The sequence below is a fragment of the Carica papaya genome, chromosome 7, assembly GCF_054855325.1.
Source record: "Carica papaya isolate Zhongbai chromosome 7, ASM5485532v1, whole genome shotgun sequence".
Classification (NCBI taxonomy): Eukaryota; Viridiplantae; Streptophyta; class Magnoliopsida; order Brassicales; family Caricaceae; genus Carica; species Carica papaya.
In genome coordinates, this window is record NC_142315.1 from 27,842,984 (window position 1) to 27,870,902 (window position 27,919).

A 27,919-nucleotide genomic window follows, 5' to 3' on the forward strand; every position below is an offset into this window, starting at 1 on the left:
ATCGAAACGAAACACCCAACCGCAACGTGAGCCGGAGGAGACGCCGCACCGGAGAGCCCTGCCGCCGGTGAGTTTTGGTTTTTCGTATTTTTTTCGGCCCACTGAGACCTTTTAGCGTGTGTACTCGCAGAAATCGATATAAAATTGGCCGAATTCGGTCAAAAACGGCCGACCCAAGACGGACCGCCGCCACGAGTGGCGACGCCATCGCCGGAGCACGGCAGAGCTGCCGTGCCGGATTTTTGAAATTGGTCGAGCGGGCCCTGGACTGATTTTGGGTTTTTTTTTGAAACATTTGTAGGTACTACAAGCGTGTTTCAGTTTCCAAAGAAAAATTTAGGGAACCTAGGGACCGCCTGTAGGTGTAGTAAATCGTTTAGGTTTTCGGTGTTAAAATCGAGTAAGGAACCCTCACATATTCCCTATCATAGAATTGAAGTTTAAATAAATAATAATATGGTATTTTATACAAATTAAATAGATGTGCATAACTAATTATGGATTGCTAATGGAGTCTGAACTGGACATTGTTCTCTGTTTATTTATTTTACAGTGTGAAAGTATGATAGTATCTGATTTACCTATTTTATAGTTTAAATGCATGTAGTATTGCCTTACCGGACCATTGTTTGATTTGGGATTGAGACATGATTGTATTACTGGATGCATGTTCATGTGTTTATGTGATTATGTTTGATTTGGTAATGAAGATTAAAGGAAAACAGAAAATGGGTGTGATCAAATAAATAGATGGAATGACAGCCTTACTAGATATCTTAAGAGATGGTGGACGGAACAAGTACATGGGAAACCCTATCGTGAATGTTTTTTTATACCAGACGGCGTATAGAGACTTGATAATTTGGCGCTCGTACCGAACGGGGTATGAGAACGGTCCTGTAATTGAGATTGTTAAAGGAAAGGGTTCACGTGTAGCAGGGGCATCCCTATGAACCCCGATGGATACTAGTAGGTTAGTGAAATGAGAAACGGTTATGATTTGGTTTATTGTTAATGGATATGAATCTATGATATATTTTATATTGCTGATTATTCATAAAATTATGATCTGTATGGTATTATTTTCTCTACAGGTTGTTTTGATAAATTTCACTATGGTAAGTGAACGGTAAATGATTTTATGATTAATAAACAAATTTACAAAATTTAGTGCTCCATTAGTTGTTTTGTTTTATACTAACCTTTGCTTCTGTGCATGTGATATAGTGTGATATCCTTACTGAGTTAATATAGTTCACCCTTTATTTAACCATTTCAGATCAAGAGTACCTGGTTCTAGAGCCCAATCCGCAGGAAGATTGCGAGTAGATGCTAGATACTTTCTATTTTCCATTACTTTTCTTATTTCTCGTATTCCTTTCAGAGAATTCATTCCGTAATATTTGTTTAGTACTTTTAAGTTATTGTGTAAGGGATGTAAACCTTAGCATTTTATTTCACTTCCGCACTTAAATTATTATATATTTCTTTTTGGATTTCCAGGGTCGTTACATAAGTTACAACGAATTCAAAGGCAGACTAAATATATCACTAAAAATTAATTTACCATATATACATGTATCAATATAGTTATATGTATATACTTACTTCACTACAAATTTTAACTTTAGATTTTTTTTTAAAGTGAAGAATTGTGAATTTCATTGATCAATAAAAAAATACAACTATCTTAATAAAGTAGAGAAGTCAAGAAAATAAGAGACTCTTGGTAAACAATAGATTTCGGTCTGAGTGTATATGTAATAGTTAGTAAATATATTAATTATATATTTCATATTCTATGCTGAATTATTTAGTCAAAATTAATAAAATTTAAGTTTGATTTTATATTTTTTGAGTTTTCAACCATAAACTCAAAGTATATATTCAAGTTATTAAACTTACACCTCAAACTAGCTAGCAAAATTAAGTGGATCACCGAATTTGCATATCAATTTAGCTATTAAATGTTAAGTGGTATTTGACTATATTTTGAATATTTGATGATAACGTACTATGAAGTAATAAAAAATTGAAAAATACTTAACATAATGGATATCATATGAATTGGACAGTAAATTATGAATGATACAGATAAATATTAGTACTAGGTAACTGAGGCCTCTTAAGATGTGATGTAGTGGTCCTCGATGAGCTTGCAAAATCTCATATCTTTTTCTCAAAGGATGTCAATCGTGACTTAACTAAGACCTTTTTTTTTTCGAGATTAGTACTATCCCCAGGACCTCCAATCTTGGCAAATATTTAAGCATTCTTCTCTTGCACTCTTTTATGACTCGCCTTATTTATAAGAAAATTATCGATATGGTCCAGATTCGTTTAGCCAGTTGGCAGATCCACTATTTTAATATGTTAGGCTACACCATACTAGCCAACTCCATTCTCAAATATGTTCCCTCATATTCGATGCTAATTGCTCTCTTTCATAGGTTAATCTCTACCCACATTGACTAACTGATTAGGGATTTCATTTAAGACTTTACCACTTCAACCAAAAAATCCACCTTTATAAACTGGTCTACTATTTGTAAATCTAAGGAGAATTGTGGATTAGGGCATTACAATATAAATAACCAAAATAGAGTTCTTTAAATTAAGTTGGCTTGACAACTCCTCACTGAACTCAATGACCTTTGGATTTAGTTCCTCCACATGAAATATTTTCCTAATAGGACCATCTATGAAGCTGATGACTCTCCTGTTCAAGGATCTTTCACTTGAAAAAATATTCTATGATGAATTAAAGTCCTCAAAGAGGACCTCAGTAGCGCGTGGGCAATGGTAAAGCATTAATTTCTAAAAAAATACTTGAGTTGAGGATAAACCTCTTATCTTTCAAATCTAAGCCTCCATCTCAACGATCGACTTGATCGTAAAGTTGTTTCCTATTTGAATTTGGATGGTTTGTAGAAATGGAATAGATTTTCTAATCTAAAACCATATATATAAAGATTGTCCATATTCACTGTGAAGATCACCTATGATAATCTTTTGTGTCCCATGCAGGTTAGATATAATCCCTTATTGAAGGATATCCGAAAGCTTTTTGTTCCTAAGAGGATTTGTTATTTCATTGGATCTTTGCATCTAATTGAGTTCTTACTAATACTGACATACAACAAGAACACTTTAAAAATAATGACTATTACCAGAGATGTCATATGGAGAGGGAGGAGAATGTCCATGTGTAACGACCCAAAAAATTCAAAAGGAAATAGATAATAACTTAAGTGCGGAAGCAAAATAAAAGATTAAAGTTTATATTCCTTACACAATAACTCAAAAGTATTAAACAGCGTTACAGAATTCATTCTTTAAAAGAAACACAAGAAATAAGGAAACAAACAGAAAATAAAAAATATCTAGCATCTACTCACAATCTTCTTGCGGACCGGATTCTGGAACCTGGTCCTCTTGATCTGAAATAGGTAAATAAAGGATGAACTACATTATACCAGTAAGGATATCACACTATATTATTGATACAGAAGTAAAGGTTGGTATAAAATCGAAAACTACTAATGAAGCATTAAATTTAGCAAATTCATTTATCAATCATAAAATCATTTCTCGTTTACTTATTATAGTAAAATTTATGAAAACAATCTGTAAGAACAATAATATCATATAGACCAATATTTCATGCGTAATCAGCCATCATAGTGCATATTATAAATCCATATCCATTATCAATAAACCCAACAATAACTACCACTTTTTTCACCAGCCTACTGGTATCTATGGAGGTTCATAGGGATGCCCCCGCTACATATGAACCCTTTCATTTATCACTCTCAATTATGGGTCGTCCCCATACCCCGTTCGCTATGAACGCCAAATTATCAAGTCTCCATACCCCATCTGGTATGAGACAACGTTCACGGTAGGGTTCCCTATGTACCCGGTCCGTCCACCATCTCCCTGGATATCCAGTAAGACTGTCATTTCATCTAATCATTTAATCACACAATTTCTTTACCATTTAAACTTCATTTTTTTCGATTCAGCAGTAAACACGTAAAATAAACCATACATGCGTTCTAAGCCATAAAATAAATAAATAAGATACCATCATACAGGTAAACTATAAAAATAATCAACAACAGTAGTAGATACTTTTTGGTTCTGCCTCCATTAGTAATCCATAATTAATTACGCATGTTTGCTAAAATCGCACAAAATACTATATTATTTTTTATTTAAACTTTAGTTATATGATAGAGCATAGGGTGAGGAATCCTTACTCGATTTAACACCCGAAAAGCTAAACTGTTTACTGCGCCTACGGGTGATCCCTGGGTTCCCTGAATTTTTCTCCGGGAACTGAAACGCGCTAATAGTACCTACAAATGCTCTAAATAAACCCAAAATCAGTCTCAGAGCCCACTCGACCAATTTTAGAATTCTGACACAGCAGCTCCGTCGTGCTCCGGCGACGGTGCTGCTGTACGCGGCGGCGGTCCGTCATGGGTCAGCTGTTTTCAATCGAATTCAGCCGATTTTGCATCGATGTCTATGAGAAAACATGTTAAAGGGCCTCAATTGGCCGAAAAATATGAAAAACAAAAACTCACATGCGACGGGGCTCTTCAGTGTGACGGCTCCTCCAGCTCACGTTGTAGTTGGGTGTTTTATTTCGGTCAACTTGTAGAGAAGAAAATGGATATCACAACTGTGGAAAAATTATGCGAAATGGGAATCAAAAAGGGTATCATAAAGTGGTTTTGTGAAATTCCCTGCAGCAGCGCCACCACCGGGCTTTACCGGTACTTTTCGACCAATTGGCCGGTATTTTTACTTCGATTTGGCCATAGATGAGCTTAAAATTGAATTTCGTGCAAAAAGAAAAGTTTTTACCTTTTTTGGCAGTCGGAAAGGTTTCCAAGGCGACGGTGGGTGGCGGCGATCGGCTCCTAGGCAGCTAGGTCATCTTCTCTAGTAAGGGGTTCTGGCGATTAGGGTTAGGGTTTGGTGCGGATGGAAGTTATTTATATCCATTCACTTTTGATTTAGGCAGTCCATTGTATTTGATCTGAACCGTCCGATCGCGATTAAATAGGTAGTGAATCTAGACCGTTCATTGCGATCTAATTTGTGACGTCCATTGCGATTCACTTTGTGCCATTTGATCGCGTATGAATCTTATTGTTTGATCGCGTTTGGGAGGGAGCACATCCAGGCCGTCCGTGCGCGCGGAAACAGATCTCAGTTGTTCGATCGCGGGCATGCGGATCGCCCATGTGGCCTCCCGCGTCAGCATCTCTGCCACTTGGTGCGTCCTGGTTGGTCAGGACTGCTGACCAGACGTCTGACGTGGCGAAATTTTTCAAAATTATATTTTAGCCCATATATTCTGATTTTTCTTTCAAAAATATCTTCAGAACCCAAGTTTTCTCTATTTTTTCCCCAAAATTATTTTCAATTTAATCCTACATTTATTTTATTTCATTTTTACCTCAAATAAAATAAAACAAAATAAATAAATTATATTTATCATTTGTTTAATCAAAAAAAAAAATTGTGGGTGTTACACCATGTCACTAAAGATTGTCCTTTTATGATCTATGTATTGAATGATTTATTTGTAAGCCATTTACTAATAATTTTTTATTTCTATTCCTTATGACAAATGGATCAAATTAAACTTTATGACAAATGTGAATTTATACGTTATTGCTAGCTAAAAGTTGGTCTTTCCCATCGTGGCTTGGATTCTATTGAAAAATAGGATGAAGTTGTTTTTAAAAATATTATTCATTTGCTTTTGTTCTCACTAGCTCTCATATCATCAATATAGCACTTGAGTTCCATGATGATTGATTACATCACTGCTAAGTTACTATAAATGACCCTGTTATATATTCTTGAATGAGTTATAATATTTCTCATATGAAATGGTTCAAGTTTAATACGAATGTTTATGCACATGGTGACCCTGGTTACGAGACAAAATTAATTTTTTTTTAAAATACAATAACTCCTACAAGTCCTAAATTTAATTTACTCTATTTGATTTATATATGTAACTCTAAAAGCAGCTGTCACAAAATAGTATTTTTGGATATTATGTTTGACCAAGTGGCCCAAAAACAAAACACAAACAAAAAGATATAATTGATTTATAGTATAGAATGGTTAGAACATAAATAATAAGAGTCTGTATATTTATATATACATATATATATATAATCAGATAAGATATTAGATTAGAATCGACGCATACAGGAAAGCATTTTGGTATAAGGCGACAATGGAAATGATACTTAGGTTCCTATTTCCATAGACAATATCTGCTAAAGTTGGAAAACTCATTTCACTTTATGTAGATTTAAACAGTTGGGTTACATATATATATACACGTGTATATTTGTAGTTTATGTATATATACAGTACTGATGTAGTACATCTAACGATTGGAACTTAAGCAAAACTTTTTGAAATTTGACTGCAAGAGCTGGTGATGATATTGTTGAAATCTGATTAGAAAAAATTTTCATTGTCGTCTAACTCTTTTCTTCTTCATAATCTTTTACATGGCAGAGAGATGAATGAATTAAAACAAAGATTCGCTGCATCCTGACATATTAAACTCGTCTTCGATGAGTCCGTTCCTGATTCCCGTTTTGTGCAATTTTTTTATCATTGTATTCACCGTTCTATTTTCTACAGGTTGATTGAAGAAAAACACACAACCGCAAAGGTGAGTCGGCGGGCCGCCACACCAAAAAATTCTGCCGCCGGTAAGTTTTTATTTTTTGATATTTTTTGGCCAACCGAGTCCCCCTAACGTGTTTTCTCGTAGGAATAAGTATAAAATCGGCTGAAAACGGCTAATCTAAGGCAAATTGCCACCGCGGGCGGTAGTGCCGTTGTCGGAGCACAGTTGTGCCGTTGTGAAAAAATTTTGAAATTGGCCAGAAAATATTTTTGACACCGATTTTTGATTTTTTAAGGTATTTCGAGGTACGTGAAACGTGTTTTAATTTCCGCAGAAAAATTCAAAAAACTCGGGGACCACCAGTAAGCGCAGTAGGAAATTTAGTGTTTCAGACACCGATTCGATAAAAATATCTCACTTTATTCCCTGTTATGGAATTGAAGTCTAATTATAAATAATACAATATTTTGCGTAATTTAGAAACTTCGATAATTAATTATAGGTTACTAATGGAGCGAGGAACCGATTATTTATTACTATTTGTCATGTTTTAACTGATTGATTGATCTTACAGTTTTAAATGCATAATAATACACTAGAGTTAGTAAGATGATTCAGTTGTGTTTCCTTGATGCATGCATTGCTTGTCTTGCGTAATTTACAGTTAAATTGTGAAACTGAAAATTAAATATAAACAAGAATTACTTGATTAAGTGAATGAATGAATGAATGATAGCCTTACGGGATATCCTGGGAGATGGGGGACGGATCGGGTACATATGAAATCCTACTGTGAACGTTGCCTCATACTGGACGGGGTATCGAGAATTGGTATTTTGGCACTCATATTGGATATGATATGAGAGCGGCCCGTTTTATCCTCATACCGAACGAGATATTGAGATATGATATTTTTTGCGCTCATACTGTATGACGTATGTGGACGGCCGGTTAGTTGGTAATGTTAAATAATGGTTCACGCGTAATGGGGACATCCCTATGGATCCCCATGGATACCAGTAGGCAGATAAAAATAAAAAATTGTTGTTTTGGCTAATTGAATATGAAATTATGATGTTGTGTGTGTTGCTACCTTTATAGATCGGTTTTTGAAAATTTCGTTACGGTAAATAGTGTGATATTCTTACTGAGATAGTGTAATTTACTCTTTCATAAATATTTCAGATCAAGAGAACTAAGATCTAAATTTCGATCAACAAGTGGGTTGTGAGTAGTTCACCACCCAGACTCCCTTCAAAGACTAGTAAATGTTGTCATAGGATATCTAATTGTTTACTTTTCATTTATTTTTTAATTTTTTGTTTGTTCTTTTATAAGAGTTATTCCTGTAATCTTATTAGGTATTTTAAATTATTGTGTAAGAAATGTAAATCTTAATTTTATTATTTTATTTTTGAATTTAATTTATGATTTTATTTTCTTTAAATTTATGAACTGTTACAAACAAAAATTTATAATTGATCAAACGGTATAGAATGGTTAGAACATAAATCATAAGAGTCTATATATATATATATATATATATATATATATATATGGGACAAGATATTAGATTGGGATCTACTCATATAGGAAAGCATTTTGGTATAAGGCGACAATGGAATTTGATACTTAGGTTCCTATTTCCATAGACAATAGCCGCTAAAGTTGGAAAACTCATTTCACTTTATGCAGAGCTGGGTTACATATATATATATATATTTGTAGTTTATGTATATATACAGCACTGATGCAGTACATCTAACGATTGGAACTTAAGCAAAACTTACTTTTGAAATTTGACTGCAAGAGCTGGTGATGATATTGTTGAAATCTGATCAGGAAAAATTTTCATTGTCGTCTAACTCTTTTCTTCTTCATAATCTTTTACATGGCAGAGAGATGAATGACTCAAAACAAAGATTCTCTGCATCCTGACATATTAAACTCACCTCCCCCAATGAAGATTTTTTTCTCTCTCTTGAATACTCTGAAGAAAAGCAAACCCACCAAATTAATTTAATTATTTCTAATTAATTTCTATTCAATTCCTTAGTTTAATTCATTCTAATCTTCTGATTAACTTGTATAATTCATGATTATATTAATGGGTTTTCATATATTATATTATAAAATCATAATTAACGAATTACCCTTTTTGCAGAAAACACCATTATTCATATTAATGATTGGAGCAAATTATGTGTGTGTGTGTATGTATGTATATGTTAGATACATTATATTTGTCATAATTAGAAAGAAGCACATTTGAACGTGATGGGAACAGGAAACCAACAATTCAAAACATCATTAACACCTTTTGAAATTTACTTTCCTTTTTTGTTTTTCTGAAAAGAAAAAAAAAAAAAAACCAAACAAACCCTATAATTTGCAGACATTCCTTTTGCTGTCAATTACGATGAGATAAGAAAATGGTGAAGAGATCTTAACTGGTAATCATTACCCGATGGAAGAGACAGCAACATCCCAAAACCAGATTACTTACATTTTCCTTTTTTAAAATTTTTAATTTAAATTTTGTTTGCTTACGTTTTCCTTTTTTAAAATTTTTAATTTAAATTTTGTTTGCTTCTGTATATATTTTACATTATAAATATTTATATCAATTCAATAATATAATTTATTTTTTTCTTAATTATTTTATTTAAATTAATCGGTATTTAAAATATTACAGAACTTTTTCAAATCATTCGAGATTCTATAAATTTAAACATGTAATCTCGTACCGAATTAATGAAAAAAAATAAACGGAAGCGTACCTGCATTTATCGCGAAAGATCTGATTACGTCTTGCGCTAAATACTTTTGAATCGACACACGATCTTAAAAACTATTTTTTTCTAGTAATGAAATTTCAGAAAAAAAAAATGACACGCATGTAATTTGAAAATTATAACCGTTTATTTATATCGACATATTTTTATATTTTTTATTTTTTTCATAATAAAATAAAAAATTAAAAAATATTATCTGTACATATTAAATTTATATCTAAAATTAATGTATTAAATGAACACATAAATTAATAGTTTGTTATAAATAATATATAAATAAAACTAGATATACACTTGGTGCCATGAATAAAAAATACATTTTATAATTATATAAATTAATGTATTAAACATTATTTTATCTGTAAACAATATATTAAAATTAAAAAACTAATATATTTATATATAAATGCAAAAATGTTCTCGTATATTAATTTTTGATGAAATATTGATAAGATAAATTGGTGTAAAAAATAAATAATTGAGAATTTATGTAATGCATAAAAAATAATTACGTAGTAATGTTATTATATTCATATTTTATTTTTAAATAAATAATTATTATATTAAATATGAAATAATGTAAAAAAATACAGAATTAGTATGTATCAAAATTATTATATTTAATATTTAATTATCAAAATTTCAATAGGATTTAGTAGAAGGAGTTTTGGGTTTTGGGTTTTCTGAGTAATTTTAATTTATTAGAAACACATTGGAGAAGATTTGGGCCTGTGACTGGATCCCCATGTCCTGAAGCCCCTCCCAACTTCTTCTTCTTCTTCACGGCCTACCCCATAAGCACAAAAGAAAAAAGGAAGCTGGTCTGTTAACCCTCAACGAAAGGACACTGACCGTGTCTCTCTTCTGTTCTGATATATTTTGAACTAATTTATTTTAGTTATATAACTTTTTTTTTTTTTTGTTTTTTGCGATTTTTGTTTCGTGGAAGTCGAACTGGACTTGGCGGACCCTAATCGCAAGAGCAGAGCTTTGTGGTGGAGAAAATGACGATAGACGATGAGAATTCGGTGTACGTCGGAGGCCTCCCTTACAGCGCCACCGAAGACAGCCTCCGCCGCGTCTTCGACTTATATGGTGCTATCGTCGCTGTCAAGGTCTGTTAGGGTTCCTATCACTGTCATTTACTGTTATTTTCTTATTTAAGTTTCGCTGCTTATTTTATCTTTTGCGTTGGGTGATTATTCCTGCTCTAATATTCCATAATCATGTTTTCATACTCTTTGTACTTGAATTTGAATTAATCTTATTAGAAATCTGCTCTATCTACAAAAAGGTTGATAAGTTTTGGAGACTTATCACAGTGGGCTATGAGTTGTTACTTTGAAAAAAATTATTAGTTTGAGCGAATGAGTGGCCTTATGTCTTAATCTTGTTGCTACACTGGAATATAGTAAAAATTCTTCTAAATGGAGGTTTCTTGTAGCAGCTAGTATTTATTCTGGTGTTTTTGTTATTAAGGTTGCATTCCATGGACATCTGATTTTATGAATGAATGAGAGGCAATTGAGTTTCATTCTGGTGTTTTTGTTGTTAAGGTTGCACTGCAAGAACATTTGACTTTATGGATGAATGACTTATGCAATTGAGTTTCTTGAACTCATTTGGCTTGCAGATTATTAATGATCAGACTACCAAGGGAAAATGCTATGGCTTTGTGACATTTACAAATCCTCGATCAGCGGTTGATGCCATCAATGACATGGATGGAAGGGTATGTATTTCTTATTCTCTATGTTTAAACTCCATTTAGTGAGTTTATTCTTATGGTATTGTTGGTTAATTTCAATATGCTTCATGTGAAATATTGAGAACACTGATGTCATGAAACTTGTAATTAGAAAATTGACGGGCGAGTAGTGCGAGTAAATGAGGTGACAACAAGAGGTGGGAGATCAAACTTTAGAGAACGATTTCGACATGGTAACTGGGATAGAGGAAGAGAGAGAGAAAGACATCATGAGCATGAGCGGAGCCGGTACCGAGATCGGGATAGTGATAGGTCTAGGGAGCGTGATCAATCTGGTGACAATCACACAGACCATGAAAGAGCTTATGTGCATGCACATGATCATGATAGATCAAAGGAACACCATTCGGATAGAGATCAATACCGTGACAGAGATCTGGAGGATAATGGACAAGAACGGAGCATGGAACATGACCAAGGTTTGGAAAGGAAACGTAAGTTAAATGGGGACCAAGATGGAGGAACAGATGAAACCAACAGTTACCATAGAAGCATTGATGATGACAGAGATCAACAGTCAAGGAGACTGAATGGGTAAGCTACATTGTATTTTTTCTTTTTCCTTTCCACTTTTGCTTGTTACTGAAGGCAGTTAAAGGTTAGTGGTCTTTGCATGTTGCATTTTCTTGCTTTTAGCTAGTCTATTGATTTGAGTTTAGTTGGGTTCCAGTTCCTAAAATTTCTCTTTATTATTTTTAACTAATTGGGTTACATTTTGCCACAAATTAGAAGTAGATCAAATGAGTGTATTGGGCATTGGATAGACAAGTACAGTTTTATTTTTTTCATTCACAATCTGTTTTTTGACATACCTTTTTTTTTACACTTGTATTTTTATCTGAAATTCTTGTTGCATAAAGAATATTTGTTTTGCTGATGACTTGCCAAAATCCTCTCTTTCCTAGCCATATTTTATGATGAATGATTCGGTTGCTAGAAGAAAATTAATCCAGTACTTATTGTCTACTTGCATATGTTACTTTAAACAACATTTAGAAGTGTGTTGCCCAAAATACTTGGGAGGACTTGTCATGGTAATGCTGCTGGTATCCATGGAATTGGGGAGGCTTATATGTAATGCTGTGCTATGTCATAAATCTAAACGTGCATAAGATGTTGCATTTGATGTTCACAAACTTCAAACGAATATTTTATACTTTCTTTAATTGGGGTGTACTTATTAATCTTAGACGTAACTAATCTGCCAAGAAGGTATCAGATGCTCAATTCCACCAAATGTGTAACCCACGATAGTAAATGGATGTGTGTTGTAGCATTGTTTACATTAGGTAACACATGGTGAATCACTTAGCATTATGCAATGGGTTAGTTTTGGCCTGCTGTGACTGTTTTAACTTGGCAGTTCTATTGTTAATGATCGACGTAACAGGGAGCATTTCTCGTATTCAAGCAATGACTATAATGGTCAGGTAACCTCATCATTCTTAAGTTGGTGCACGAATACAAATGGTGTAATTTTTGTGTAATGCTGGGTATAGGCTGCCTTCACCATTTTTAATTTTGTTCTATTAGGTGAAAGCGAAACTAGAAGGATGTATTCAAAGGCGTGAGGGACTTCAAAACGAGGTTTGTCTTTTATTTTCCAAAGGATTAAAAGAGCATAATTCCAACTTCTATTTGTTTTTCCTTGTTGGCATCATTCGTACGCATCAAATTAAACAGGTTGGTGCTAATTGTAGTTTCATGATTTCATGTACTTGTTCAAAACTTTGCTGCAGTACTTATAGAGTCATGCATGAACAACATACATGCATTGCCTGTAAAAGTTGGTCCTGCAAATTCTCCTTTTTATGCAATGCAAATTTATCCATATTTATTTCTTATTATTGCATCATTTTGTTTACAAGATATATTTTCAATTTATTATCTTATCAGATTACTCAGATGCAAGAGAAGTTAGATGAGAAACAACAACTTGTTTCTGATTTACAGAAGAAATCAAAGGTATCTTTCCTTCTGTCAGCCATTATTTGGTGAAAGGGGTTGGGTGGGGGGGAATGACATGCCATCATAAGGTAGCCAATTGAGATGATGCATGTTGGGTCTAGTGCTTTTAAGCAAATCTACCGCTATTGCAACTAGCATTCATCCTCACTGATAGATGAGATGCCTCTGCGGTCTACTTAGGCACTCATTTTTTACCTTATGTCGTTAACCATTTCATGTTTATTACTGAAATGGGCTGTTTGCGTTTCACCTGTTTCTTTCCTTTAATTGTCCTACTAATTTGGTGAATGTAGAAGTTGGAGGACCAGTTGATGACTGCAAAGAAGCTCTCCTCACAGCGTAAGATACAGTTGACAAAGGTAGTTTTAGTTTATTTATATTAAAGAATTTTAGTTGGATTTTTAATAACTTTTTTGGCTAGTCAAGATCCTTTTTTTGGAAGTTCTTGGGGTAAATGATTTCGCTGTTAATTTAATCTGCAGTTACATAAAAGTTTCTTGCAAGTGAAAGAGTACACTGAGAGACTTAAAAGCTCTGAACAGGAGCTTCAGGTTAGAATCTCTGAACTCCAAACTGATGATGAACATGCAAACATGTAACCATCATTGTCTAAGTATTATCATCACCTTTTTCTTTTGAGCATTCCGGTCATTATTGTGAGACGTGTTGCATGTTTTGTCATGCACAGACTTGTTATTTTAATGTTGTGTAGACAGCATTTTTAGCGGGCGGCATTATTGCCTCCTAACAGGTCGTAACTTTTCAATTCTTGTAATTCCAATATTAATGTCCTATCATATATGTCTATATGCAAAAATATATAGTGATTGAAAAATGACAATAGAGTTTAGGAAATGACCATGCAAATTTGGCATGAGATTGAAAATAACTTTAGTCTTTTAAACACATGCTATATTTTTTTTTAAAATTGTTATCTTTTTAAATTTTGAACACCTATATTTGGCTGTGTAGAGAAGTATATGAATTAGAAAATGAAAACATAAAAAGTGTTTTCTACAACTAAAGGGGGACTTAATATTTTTGTTTGTATCATTTCTTGAAACGTCAGCTTGTGTTTATGTTTATCTGTTGATAAAAGCAAAAGCATAGCATGTACCCCAAGAAACATCAATACTGTCCTATATATGATTCTAAATTTGAAGTATTGAGGGACAAATTGAATTTATTAGTTGTTCCAGTTTCTAAATGTGATGTCATAAGAAATATTTCATATGCATAATTAAGAAACATGGGATGGTTTATTCTCATTGATAGAGAAGGGATATGAACTAGAATTTCTAAATACATTGGAGGTTGTACTTTTAGCTAATCTACACCTTAATGTAATAGTATGGATAGGATCAAATCTTTAGTTACTTTAGGATTTTTTTACTGTTTAACCTCTATTAAGAATTAAGTTTTTATTTGAATTCTTTAAATATGTTTTGAACTCAAAAATTTGTGAACTCACTTGCAAATCTAAATTTGATTTAACTCGAAGATGAAAATCCTGCCAAAAATTATAAAATTGAGTACATATAGAATTTATATGGAATTGGAAAATTACATTTCAGGATTCAATGATTTACTGGAATTGGCAATGTATTATCATGTGGATTGATGGAATTTGAATTTTTTTTTCGTTTTGAAAAGGAATTCAATTTTTTTGTCATCCTGATACAATTTGCTCTTCCTATTTAAATTATGTGTTAATGTGCAAATGAATTACACATTATTTTTGAATTTGTTCCAATTATAGCCTTAGTTATTAGATTAGAACTTTATATTCAAGCATTGTAAATATCTATATAATCTAAAAGTGAGATCTATCTCGAAAAAAAATCTCAGCTTTGAGATCAAGCCATGAGTGAATAGATTATCATGATAATCAATTTCTTAAAAAATTTGAAACAGAATATTTCAAAATCTCATCAGTTTTGGTTCCTGAAAGTTTTTTAGGAGATCAATATTCATTATCATCTTAAGGAAAGTTTCATTCTCATCTAGTCAAACTGAGATTTTAAATAATTTTGAAAAATAACTAATTTACTTAGAACATAACCTAAAAAGATAGCTGATTTACAGAAATGGGAAGTGATAGATAATCTGCACCTGTTGTCATCCTCCCTTTTCCACTGGCTGTTCTCTGCAGATTCCTTTTATCGTCCGATATCTTTTGACTGTAATCATAACATGCAATGAGAGTGAGTGGTGATACAATACACGTTGTAAAACAACTGTTTGTGCTTTTCTGATGTAAGGATTTTCCAGTATGAATTCTAATTTTATCCACATAGACTCTATCATGGTCTGCCCATGAGTGAAACTTCCCAGTGGTATCACTCTAATATTACTGCTCAGGCCTCTTGAAGAGGTTTTAAACTAAGGCCGTTGTTGGTGCTGAAAGAGGGGATTGCTGTGGCACACACAATACTAACTAGTCCATTCTTTTTCCTCGCAGTCTCTCGTCGATTTGGTGGTAGAAGAAGGTGATACGGGGGATGATCTTGTTGGCACTAGAGATGAAGTCTTGGCAAACGGCTACGCGTAAAATGGTGTTAAATTTCGCTATTCGTATAATCTGTGAAGTATCAATGATATTGTAGTTCTATAATTTCCGTAGGGATTAACCGTAGTTATATACAGAAATCTTTGTGACACCGTAAACGCTTATTTTTGTATTATTGTACTGTTGGTTTCTTTCATCATTGTGTAGCACCTTTTACATTTTACCCATCCAGTAACAGCAGTGATGATTTGGGTTTTCACATCCGGCATTATCTCTTAACCCTATCTATGTATTTCTTTTTTTTTTTTTTTTTTTTTCTGGCACAGAGTTGCGGTACAATGATATGAAAAGAACGGCAAAGTTCAAGTTTGGGAAGATGAATTCATACCGTCTGGAATTCTGGCATGGTGACTTCTGCATCATACCATCATTATTAAACTTGCTCACAAAATAAACTAATAAAACTAGAAATTCAAAACATATTTTTTCCTATTAGTTTTTGCTACTGATTGTGATGTTCATAAAGATGAAGAATGCCACTGAGGGAAACTTGAGTTGCACTACAAGTTTACAAAAAGAGGGTGGCACTGCATTATTATTGTGTGTCCCAAACATGCCATAGTGGGGATTGTCGGTTGAATTGGGCGGCTTACTTTTTGGCTAATATTATTCCTTCCTTCTTTTTGTAACTTGTTATCTTTTTTTTTTTAAAAAAATTTTTGTTCAGGGAATAATGCAGCTTTCTTACATGGCATGCATTGAGAGAAGTGGCCAAAATTCTGCACACGCCTAACTCCAAATTCTCAATTGACAAAACCAATTTCTGATTTATATAATATATCAATTCTGTATTATTTAATTTTATTCAAATCAATACATATATTATTTTTTTATTAAATTAATTATTATATTTTTTAATTTTTTTAATACAAATTAATATCGTTAACTTAAATGTCAAATTTATTAACACATGATATTTTTTTCTGTATTTTTATTATCTAATTCTATGTTTTTTTTTTTCGGGTGATGAGAAAATTTTAACTTTAATACAAAGATTTAATGCTTACTCATTTTTTTTTTATTATAAAAAAATAAAACAAGAATTAATTTGATAAAAAAATAAATAATATAGAAACTAATTTATTATTTTCACTTTAATATATTTTTATATATATATTTATGCATATGCATATTGGTTTTATTGAATTATTATATATATGAAAAAAAAATATTACGTGAAGAATAAATTTTTATAATTGAGATAGTTACAATAGGTATTAAATCTAATTATTTATATATAGGTACGAATAACTGATATCTATGAATATTGCAAGTGAGTTATATTAAGTTGGAGAAACTCATGCTATCATACATTATACTTTCTTACTCAATAAAATAGCGTTATATATATATATATATATATATATATAGACCTATGCATATATTTTAACTTGTATATACATATAAAATAATTTGCTATGCATTGATGAAAATATTCTTACATTTGGATAGAATATTCAAATGGTATTAAATTTTAAAAGATGTTAATTACATGGTCGTGTTGATTGTGTCAGCAGTCACCGAGATGGGATTCGTCAACTTATAAGCATTCCAAATTGAAGCCTTTTATAAATTAGCCATGTTAGAATAACTATATATATATAATATATATATATATAACGCACATATATATATATTAAGAAAAATATTTTGCTTTTTTTTCAATAATTTTCCCATATGGATTATTACAGGGAATAAAAGAAACACAATACACGACAGACTAATTAAAAAGACAAATCCACCATATGCTTATTAATTTATTCATAAATTCATATGGTCCAACAAAATGATGTGAATATTCCCTAACCATGCCTGTTACCGGATCCAGACCCGGCCCTTGACCCGGCAGAAGAGCCTGCCTCCGACCCTGCTTCTGACCCTGCACCTCCACCCGACCCGGAACTCGAACTGGACGATGAAGACGACGAACTGGAAGACGAACTCGAACCAGACCCGGATCCAGACCCAGCTCCTGCACCCGAACCCGAACCACTTCCACCAAGCCCTAAACCAAGTCCAATACCCAACCCGACTCCAACGCCACCCAGGTCGATCCCCAGGTCCTTTCTTTCCACAGGACGAGAAGTACACTCAGCCACCATAGCCGAAACAAGAAAACCGATAAGAACCAAACACACCCACTTCGCCATTGATGATATATCACACAACTCTTTATATATATATATATATATATATGTGGGTGTATGTGTGTGTGTGTGTGTGTGTAAGTATATGATCCAATGAGAACAACAAGTTATGTTCTTTATAGGGGGGGAGTAGTTTAGGGGACTTGTGTGAGAAAAACAGAGAGAAAGGTACCTATATTTATAGTAATTTGCAGTAGTAGAATACGGAGAGTAGGTAAAGATGGGGATGAGATGAAAGAAGATGGTATAGCGGCATATGTAAAGGTGCATGCGCGTGCAAAGTTAATCAACAATGGCGGAAGAGACACGTGGCAAAGGTGGTGTAGTTTTTTTTGTAGCTGAAAACTGAAAATGGATATTGAGAGGAGTGCGGCTGTCTGCTACACACTCTTTTGAATGTGCATCTTATGATGATCATGGAAACGGTGCCGACCCATCATCCATGATGCACTTCCACTTATCTATTCTTGACCCATTAATTAATTTTGAGTTTTATTGGCTTAAATAAGGTTTATTAAATAGTTATATAAAAATTATTTATTAATAAATTTGACCCAGAAGTCAACGATATATTTGTATATTATTGTAGGTAGATTAAAGCTAACCCAACTTCTCGCAAATATTGCAATGTGATGTGTCTTGCAATACATAGCCGTATGTATTTAGACAATCATGTACTCGCACAAAACCAATTTAATAATTTTTTTGGTCAAATACTTGATTAATTTAAACTATAGTGCTTTAATATATATATGTATAAAATATACATACAATGTTGTAACGGTCCGTGAACTTTAAAAGAAGATAAATTATAAATTTAGTGCGAAAGCGGAATAAATAGTTAAGATTTACATTCTTTACACAATAATTCAGATTACCCAATAGAATTACGAGAATGACCATTTTAAAAGATATAACGAAAAATTAAAGAAATAAATGTAGAATAAATAACTGGACATCATATTTGTAACCCTTTTGTGGATCGAGTTCTACATCTTGGTTCTCTTGATTTGAAATAGTTAATAAAAGAATGAGTTACACTAATCTAATAAGAATATCACGCTACTCATCGACACAGAAATGAAGGTTGGTAGAAATAATAAAAATAACTAATAAAACTCTTAATTTAAGTAAATTCGTTTATTATGAATAAAATCATTTACCATATGCTTACCGTAACGAGATTTTCAAAACCAATCTATAGAGTCAAGAACATAAACAATATCATAATCTCATATGCAATCAGTCGGAACAACAAATTTTTTATTTTATCAGTTTACTGATATCCATGGGGGTCCATATGGATATCCCTACTACATGTGAATATTTATTTAACATTTTTAAATAACAGGTCGTTCCCATACCCCGTATAATACGAGCGTCAAAAGATATCATTCCTCAATATTTCGTCCGGTATGAGGGTAAAACGGGTCGTTCTCATATCCCATTCGGTGTGAGCGCCAAATTACCAATTTTTGATATCTCGTCCGGTATGAGGCAACGTTCACAGTAGGGTTCCCTATGTATCTGGTCCGTCTACCATCTCTCAGGATATTTAGTAAGGCTGCCGTTCATCCATTCACTTAATCAAATAATTTTTCGTTTACCTTTAATTTTCAGTTTTCCAATTTAACCATAATCACATAAAACAAATAATACATGCATCAAGAAAATATAATTACATCATCATACAAATTCTAGTGTATTATCATGCATTCGAAAACTGTAAAATCAGACAATCAGTTAAATATAGTAAACAGTAATAAGTAACCGGTTTCGGCTCTATTAGTAACCTGTAATTAATTATAAATATTTTTCAAAGTACATAAAATACCGTATTATTATTAATTAAACTTCAATTTCATAACAGGGAATAAGATAAGAGATTCTTAACCGAATTGGTGTCCGAACGCTAAATTTTTTACTGCACCTACTAACGGTCCCTGATTTTCTTAAACTCATTATTTATTATAAAAAAAATATAATAATTAAATAATATATATATATATTAATCATAATATAAACGAAATAATTTTAAAACGAAAACACAAACAATAGAATAATATGATTTAAATTCACAATTTCGTATAGTATCCAATTAAAGTATGATTAGAAATTTTCTTATACTTTACTCACAGAAGTAATTCTTGAATAATGATGCTTAATTACTTTAGCACAACACTTAGCTTTTCTTAATGACTGCTCATGATGATCATCATGATATGTCCAACGAGGAGAGATCAAGAAATAATTAGTAAAAAGCAAAAGTAGAACACGAACAGTCTTTTATGAGAAACACAATGATCGATATATAGTAAGTAAATGTATAGGTACTAGTGGTAAGCCGGACTCAAAGTTAATTTTTTCAACATGAATATATCTTCATATTAGCTTTTACAACAATTTAGAATCAGTCAATCATTGACTATGTACTTAATATTTTTCAAATTTTTATAAGAAATTGTGAATTTAACTGTATACCAGAAAATATTGTATTATAAATTTTGTGTATATATCAATATAATTAACAATATATATATTTCTACAATCTCATGATGCTATTTATAAAGATCGTATTCGAGATTTATCTCTAATTTCATGGCCGCATGCAATTATTTAGGTTCTCTGGTGTTTCTGGAGGTGATATCCGATTAACCCTTGAGATTAATCTGATTCGTATTTGTAAGTTAATTATATCTTTACTTGTTTGAATCAGGTCAAACAGAAAATAGAGCTATAGGCATTTTTCTTACCACAAAATCAAATATATATTAATATAGCAAGCTGACATACAAGAAATTTGTATATATATATATATATGTGTGTAATGATCATATAGTTTTTGCTTATATATATGTGTATATATGTATGTTCTTCAGTTGCCACCTCCACCGCTGCCGTAACCCTCGCCATATCCACGTCCCTCACCGTACCCTTCACCATTGCCCGAACCATTTCCCCTACCAGAACCTTCGCCATGCCCATATCCTTCTCCATGTCCAGAACCGGTTCCGTTACCCGCTCCTCTTCTCTGGTTATCCCCGGACCCTGACCCCGCTCGAGACCCTGCATGGGAGCCCGCGTATGACCCCGCTTCCGAGCCTGCATCTGAACCCGAACCTGCAGAGCTGCTGGACCCAGACGAAGATGATGAGCTCGACCCCGATGAAGAGCCCGAACCGGAACCGGAACCGGATCCAGACCCGGAACCACTGCCGCTACCACCTCCTCCCAATCCGATGCCGAGTCCTGTTCCAAGTCCGATTCCTACACCGCCAAGATCCAAACCGAGATCCTTTCTCGCAACCCTGCTTTCGGAGACGATCGCCGAGACAAGAACTAACAAGCCAGCGAAACCTAACGAGCTCCGAAACGCAGCCATGCCTCTGTGTATATATATACTATACTGAGATATGCGTACGTAGCAACGGAGGCCTTAATGAGGAAGCTGACGAAAAGAGAAAACACGGAAAGAAAATGGGTTGCTGAATGGGAAGGAATTAGTGAAGGTAAGAACTTTTGATTTGTGAGGAAACCGAAGGAGGAATGGAGTTATTTATAGTTGTGGATAATGAGACTGGAGAGTTCTTGAGGCTCTTTGTTTAAGAAAGTGGAGGTATGATGAGTTAGTTGAACTAGGGTTTTTGCTGGACAACAAGAGGCGTGGCTGAGAAAGAAAACGTGGGAATGTATTGCACTGGGTTAATGACACGTGTCCTCCGTCAGCCGTATTGACACTCCCACTGAGTTTAGTGGAGGGAGCATCGTTGAATTGATGTTTCTTGTCGAAGCAAATGAAAATCTGAGTTATTATGCACACAAGGTATTCGTTTTTTACGAATGTATATAATGACTAGAAAGTTGATTCTAGCAGAACATCATTTACCAAACTCTGCTTTGGTCATTCGCTTGATTGGATGTAGTTTTTTTTGGTTCCTATTACAAGTTTCTGACATTTGGAATCTGAAAGTTCTTCGCTTTGGCGTTTGGCATGTGCTTGTTGCGTGGTTCGTTCCCATTAGGGTTAGAAAATTTCATAGTATTTCATTTACACAGTGTTCCTTATTCGACTCGTACAAACACCTAATTTATTAACAAATTAACTCACTTAATTCTATTTGACTGGAGAGATATATTAATTGAAATATGTATTTATCAATCACTCTTTTAACTGAATGTTTTTTTTGCTTGTACTCTAATTAATATATATGTATTACTTAATTAATTAATGTACGAAGTTATTAGAAAAATATGTATTTTATCATGACCCATTAGTAATTAATATATATGTATACATGTATGAAATATTATTATACGTATTTTAATTTATGGGTCAAATAATATTTCATATCAGCTAATCTATTTAATACATTTAGAATAAAGATTAAACATGTCAAACAAATCTAAATACATTAACATTTTTAACAAGGATTAAGGAATCATGATTACAGAAAATACCCACAAAAATTGATCCACTTAGAATTTAGATCATTGGTCTTTGAGTTCACTAATCCAACTTCCTGCCAAATTTGGGCCCTCCAATTCGCCTCAGAGCTCACCCACCACTCAAACTCTCCCAGCCATTTTGCTAGGGCTTATCAACCCACCAGGCACCGGGGCCTGCATCACCAGGCTTGCTCCCATAAGAGAATCTTGCCACTGCCATACCCCCCACCATATTGAAAGATTTCTGAAATTGATTTGTAGGTTGAAGGAAGTATGAAGTTGTACTCAAATGAATTTTTATGTAAAATTAACACATCTATTATGAAACTTGCAGTGGTTATTTAAATTTCACATAAACTTCCTTATTAGATTAATTTTATCATAATTCATACGAACTTGCAAAATTCTCCAACTTCAGCTTTGCGGGTGAATATCACAAAAAATTTAGATTTGTTCCAAGCATACGGGAATGGAATACTATTGTTGCCTTATCTTATACCAGACAACTTTCTGAAAATTATGCAAAAAGATAGCCTCTACGAACTTTTTTTTCGAGGGATATGAAATCGAAGGGGGATTTAGAGGCTCATAAATAAGCCAGCATAGCAGTATCCTGCAATTCCAACTAAGCAATTCATCTGGTGTTCTCTTACGTCAAAATTAGTTCGAACAACTTGATAATTGAATACTAACTGTGCCCTAAAAGATCAGCTCAAGGTGGATATGGCAGGCCGTGATAAAGATTTTTCAGGTAAAAACTGTAAAACTATTGTCCTTGCTTTCTCCTTGATGCTATTTCCAAAGCCCAGGATTTGCCCAGTTCAGTTTGGAACTTCCCTGTAGCAAGGAAAGACAAGCACGTCCGTCAATTGCATACATACTGGATTTATACTTCAAGGACACCACTACTTTATCTGGTTCGTATGCAAGATCCAGTTCCATGTATTGCTTTTCAGGTCTTGAAGTACTAAAACTACCAACATAACATGAGGCAAAATATGAAATGGAAACCAAAAAAAAGTCACAAGAAAGATAGAACTTCATACCAGCAGTTGACTGGAAAAACTCATCCAAGTCTTTCCCTTGCTCTGCATAAAGACAACCATTTTTTCATTCTCCACGAATTGTGAAAAACTTTCATGAATATCGAAGGGCTAGACTAGTAGGAAACTGGATATAGCAGTCAGTGAAACTACATCATTCAAATTACCAGAACTCTTCACAATATTCTATAGGCTATGAAATTACCAAATAAGTCAGCAAGACGTTATACGATTTCATAGCCTCATCTTTCATTTCAGTTTAGGTAATAAATTAAAATGGCAAGACAGATGTCATGGGTGGATTGGATTTTCACATTTAAAAGGACTAGAAAGATCATCATAATTGTCCTCTGTGAAATTTAAGCACCATCATCTCTTCCAAGAACCCGAAGCTAAAAAAGAGAGTATTTATAAAACTGGAAGAGCACCTTACAAGCATGAAATTTTATAAGAGAGTATTTCTCATGGATTTTCTTCTATAGTCTGTTTCCAATATGGTTAGTTTGTTTGTCATATGCACCTCTGTAGATACTATGAACCATCTCTTCTGTATAATGACGAACAATACCATATTGCAATTTCAATCTATTCTTCTATATTATATCAGAGCAGCACCTTCTTTTTAGTTCTTAGTAATTTTCCACTCCTTGTTTCGCACCAACCTTTGTCGAAATCTATAATTTAAAAGAAGAAAAGATTTCACTATCAACTTTTGCTTCCAGAACCCTTCCTGTTCATGATTGATAGGCGATTTACATTTGGTTCCTTTATATTGTCCTAGGCAATTGATTCTCTTCCTTTCCTGAAAAAATTTGCTCATCATTATTTTGTGTTTCTTCAGCTCCCTAGTTTCTTCAATGTTGGTCCACTCTAGGATAGTCTGTCACTCTGTCGGGAGAAAAGATATACTAATAGGTTATTAGAACAAGTATAAAAAAATATCTAAGACGATTCTATTCATCAAACATATATGTTATTTTTAATATTATAAAATAGCATTCTACTCTAATGAGTATATAGATTTCTAGTTTCATAAGACTAAAGTTGTATAGTCTAATGGTACAAAGTTTACAATATTAGTGATATATTCAAATTAAATATAGATTAAATTTTATCCCTTCAAATACTCCTTTTCATCTTTTTTTCAGCATCACTCTGTACCTCCTAAACAATTACAACTTTCTCTAATCAACTTTGATCCATTAGCCACTAAACAATTCGTTCTAGACATAATTCACAGAAAAATTGATTGCAAAGCAACTCAAATCAGCCCAGCTGCTCAAGGCAAAACTTAGTATATACACAGGCATATGGCATGGAATTCAGGTATCCTGATATCATAATTATGCTAGTATAATACTTTAAGAGAATGGGACCACAATAAAAATCATACTGGGATAATTAAAAAATGATCTAACTAGAAGCCTTACCATTTTCATATTCCATGGCCTGCAGTATCATCTCTACCTGGATGGAACAAGTTTATACATCAATCACATAGCTGTGTAAAACCTTTCAAATGTATGGTCTTGGATTTTGATATATAAAATTATTGCTAAGTGGTCTTTAAAACAAAAGGCATCCTGCCAGTTGCTACATGTGCTGTCTTCTGCATATCAAGTGAGATGGCAATTTCTTTGCATGGAAAACCCCAAAATACCCACCCCACATCCAAAGAAACGGGGAAAATAGTAAGGGAAATACAACTCAACCACAATATGGAGTAGAAACTACCGAAAATGCCCATTGTATTACACAGATAAGTAAAATATTCTAGGTCATTTTTGTGGGTAAGGGGTATCACAAGAAATGCATTCCTCATCAAAGAATTCCGACAGACAATACCAGGAAGAGGATTACATAACATCTTCCATTGAATAAGCTTTAAATCATCAACAAAGAGAGAGAAATTATCAAACAAGCAAAATATGATACCTTGTTAAAGTCCTTGACAAATGTAGCTTCCGGGGAGGAGTTAGAATTCCTAATCGTAGTATTTTAGTTACTCCTGTATTAGGAGATAGCTAGTTTTCTTCCTATGTTTTAGGAGCAATATTCCTTATAAGCATCTATCTTAATAATTGAAGTATCTTGCAATTATTCTTCCTCCAACAATTATTCTAAAATTAGAGAGTTCACTAAGTAATTATGTGTTCTCTCTAGCAAGCCCAGTCATAGGCCATTACGACCGCAACTCTACTAAGAAAATTTCATGTTTGCTTGAATACTTCTCCGTCAATCATCAAGTGACCGATCGAAAGTGTTATGCATAACAAAGCCTTTGACAGAGAGATAAACGATCAAACAAGAAGACTATGATACCTTATCAAAGTCCTTGACAATTTTAGCTTCTGGGGAGGAATTGTTTTCATATTCTGTCCATAATTCAGCAATCTCCTTTGCTGCAATTTATAAATACGGATGATCAGCAATGCTATCAATTTATGGTTCAATTCAGGAAAAACAACATAAATTCAGTTTGCTAGTGTTAAAATGGAGAGTGGGGGCAAATGTATCATACCTCTTGGTCCTCCACCTAGTATATTGCACATGTAATTTAATGCTTCCTGCTCTCTGCGACTCTTTTCCTCCTTTGAGACACCATCTGATGGTGTTATATCTCCAACAATGGCTGGTCAAGCATTTAGAAAAATAAGAAAGCAATTCAAAACTCTTAATTTCCAAGAAATTGCAAAATAACAACATGAACAAAAATAGCACATGACCATCATCCCCTCAGATAAGAGTTTTCTTGACAAAACTAAACTTCAAAGCACCAAAATTGGAAAATTACAGACAAGTAATTGAGCAAATGTGGATCTGTTGAATCCAACTTGTGGCGCATGGCAAAAGAAGAAAAGAAAACTTAGTTTCTGGTTATAAGAACAGAGTACTGCACAACCCCCAGACCCAACTATTGCCACGTAATTAACAATGTTGTAGTCAGAGAATACAGACAAAATAATAATATCACTATTTTCATGAAAGCCCTTCGTACAAAAGAACTTAAGTGGAACTGGAACTCATAAACCCCTTCAGTTATTCTAAATCCAGATTATTGCAAATTCAAGATTAACTGCAAATTTGTGGATTGGGAAAAAGAGTCCTGAACAGAACACTTCCTCAAAATAAGGAACCCAAACCTGAAGAAAAGAATGAGAAAAAGAAAAACTTCCTAACCTTCTGCAATGTCATGGACTATTGCCATTTTTATGCATCTGAAAAATTTGGAGAAATCTCATATTAGTTCAAAACATAGTGTACAATTATTACAAAGGGAGATCACATTAAGGATGAGAGAAACCCTCACTTATCACGATCAAGACCAGGGATATCGGAAGCGATAAGAGCCATCATTCCCATTCGATACATATGATCAGCAATGGACTCTGGATCCTTGACATCTCTCTTTACCCATCCAGCTCTTTTTGTGGTCTAACTAGTTAGAGTCAGCACGTAAATACCAAACAATGGTAACAAAATGAAATCAACTACTCTGCCACTTCGGTGCAACCTAAACAAATTAAAGAGAGTAAAAGAAATTTTGCAAATGATAAACCGAAAAGTACTGCACAATGGTGGAGGAGCCTTCTGCTCCGTTTGGCTGCTAATAGAAGGTACGAAAATTCTGCACTCGTTTAGAGCCAAACCACAGTAGAGTTGGAAGGAATCAATTACAAAGACAATTAAATTTAACTCAAATTAGTTCATTTCTAGCATCTAATAATTATTAAAACCATTAAATCGTTTATATTTTCCATTTTATATCGTCGTCAAATGAACAATATCAGAAATTGCAAGTGAATGTTCGAAATTTATCAGATGACAACGATAATAAGCTCCGAACAATTGAGGAAGCCAACCCGCCAACTAACATTCATAAAAAAGCAGAATAAATTTACTAAAAAAAATGGTTAATCTGGTTACTGCATACCCTCCTTTTCTCACATTTTCTCAGCAGCCAACAGGTAGGCTCTAAAATAATAAACAACAAACACGGACTCCGACTTGATCAGTATACGCATATATATAAAGCATTACGATACCTTTAGGCGCTGACAGAGAGAGAGAAAATCAATAGCAGAGGAAGCAGAAGAAGGGGCCGCGCGGTCATTTGCAGATGATGAAGGATGATTGATAGCGTTACCGTTGGTGGCAGGCGAAGATGATGACGAAGCTTCGGTGGCCATACGATGAACTCTAGGATTTGACGGTGTGGTTGAGCAGGTAGTGACCGAGTTAAATCTGAGTTGAGCCGAAGAAAGAGAGGGAACCAGGAAGACGAGGGAGGAGGCCGCCTTACAGAACAACACTTTTCCCATTCCCTTGACAATTTTTAATTTGTTTTGTTAACCGATTTTTCTATTTCAGTGAAAGCAATTTCCGTATATCCTATACAGTATATACTATAAGAGATTCGTCCACGTCAAATATTTTCTTATAATATTTAAAAAATTATTTTTTCTAATATCTAAATTACTAAATTAAAATAAAAAAATATTTA

At 33.5% G+C, this 27,919-nt stretch overlaps 4 protein-coding genes across 7 annotated transcripts; 1 reads left to right on the forward strand and 3 right to left on the reverse strand.

The window, feature by feature from the left end:
* Nucleotides 1-10,273: 10,273 nt before the first annotated feature.
* LOC110812621 (RNA-binding (RRM/RBD/RNP motifs) family protein) lies at nt 10,274-15,978 on the forward strand. 2 transcript variants are annotated; one of them, XM_088207185.1, is made up of 9 exons: nt 10,274-10,589; nt 11,108-11,206; nt 11,334-11,776; nt 12,633-12,672; nt 12,776-12,829; nt 13,139-13,207; nt 13,504-13,569; nt 13,693-13,761; nt 15,672-15,978. In XM_088207185.1, exons 1-9 carry the CDS (start codon nt 10,479-10,481, stop codon nt 15,759-15,761), a joined length of 1,041 nt encoding a protein of 346 aa, XP_088063311.1. In that variant the 5' UTR covers nt 10,274-10,478; the 3' UTR covers nt 15,762-15,978. The 2 variants fall into 2 exon arrangements, with proteins under 2 accessions (XP_088063311.1, XP_088063310.1); XM_088207184.1 differs by having other exon boundaries at nt 10,276-10,589; nt 12,606-12,672.
* A 1,433-nt stretch (nt 15,979-17,411) lies between these two features.
* LOC110812701 (glycine-rich protein) lies at nt 17,412-18,086 on the reverse strand. Its single transcript, XM_022039531.2, has one exon. The coding sequence runs from the start codon at nt 17,927-17,929 to the stop codon at nt 17,582-17,584; it is 348 nt and encodes a 115-aa protein (XP_021895223.1). The 5' UTR covers nt 17,930-18,086; the 3' UTR covers nt 17,412-17,581.
* A 2,557-nt stretch (nt 18,087-20,643) lies between these two features.
* Nucleotides 20,644-21,559, reverse strand: LOC110812695 (glycine-rich protein). The gene has a single exon (XM_022039524.2). It carries the CDS (start codon nt 21,306-21,308, stop codon nt 20,802-20,804), a length of 507 nt encoding a protein of 168 aa, XP_021895216.2. The 5' UTR covers nt 21,309-21,559; the 3' UTR covers nt 20,644-20,801.
* A 1,390-nt stretch (nt 21,560-22,949) lies between these two features.
* LOC110812651 (Metal-dependent phosphohydrolase) lies at nt 22,950-27,786 on the reverse strand. 3 transcript variants are annotated; one of them, XM_088207186.1, is made up of 8 exons: nt 27,462-27,784; nt 26,726-26,850; nt 26,596-26,633; nt 25,937-26,047; nt 25,738-25,817; nt 24,846-24,882; nt 23,419-23,460; nt 22,950-23,209 (listed from the first exon to the last, which is right to left on the reverse strand). In XM_088207186.1, the coding sequence occupies exons 1-8, from the start codon at nt 27,735-27,737 to the stop codon at nt 23,139-23,141; spliced, it is 780 nt and encodes a 259-aa protein (XP_088063312.1). In that variant the 5' UTR covers nt 27,738-27,784; the 3' UTR covers nt 22,950-23,138. The 3 variants fall into 3 exon arrangements, with proteins under 3 accessions (XP_088063312.1, XP_088063313.1, XP_088063314.1); XM_088207187.1 differs by lacking the exon at nt 24,846-24,882 and having other exon boundaries at nt 27,462-27,786; XM_088207188.1 differs by lacking the exons at nt 22,950-23,209; nt 23,419-23,460 and adding an exon at nt 23,750-24,303 and having other exon boundaries at nt 27,462-27,785.
* Nucleotides 27,787-27,919: the final 133 nt, after the last annotated feature.

Coding starts and splice junctions, on each gene's coding strand:
- LOC110812621 (XM_088207184.1), top strand. CDS start 10,479: ATGACGATAGACGATGAGAATTCGGTGTACGTCGGAGGCCTCCCTTAC. Junction 13,570..13,692: donor GTAAGATACAGTTGACAAAG/GTAGTTTTAGTT, acceptor TTTAATCTGCAG/TTACATAAAAGTTTCTTGCA. Junction 13,762..15,671: donor GCTCTGAACAGGAGCTTCAG/GTTAGAATCTCT, acceptor TTTTCCTCGCAG/TCTCTCGTCGATTTGGTGGT.
- LOC110812701 (XM_022039531.2), bottom strand. CDS start 17,929: ATGGCGAAGTGGGTGTGTTTGGTTCTTATCGGTTTTCTTGTTTCGGCT.
- LOC110812695 (XM_022039524.2), bottom strand. CDS start 21,308: ATGGCTGCGTTTCGGAGCTCGTTAGGTTTCGCTGGCTTGTTAGTTCTT.
- LOC110812651 (XM_088207186.1), bottom strand. CDS start 27,737: ATGGGAAAAGTGTTGTTCTGTAAGGCGGCCTCCTCCCTCGTCTTCCTG. Junction 26,048..26,595: donor AGTCCATGACATTGCAGAAG/GTTAGGAAGTTT, acceptor ATGCTTGACCAG/CCATTGTTGGAGATATAACA. Junction 23,210..23,418: donor GTTTTTCCAGTCAACTGCTG/GTATGAAGTTCT, acceptor TCCTTGCTACAG/GGAAGTTCCAAACTGAACTG.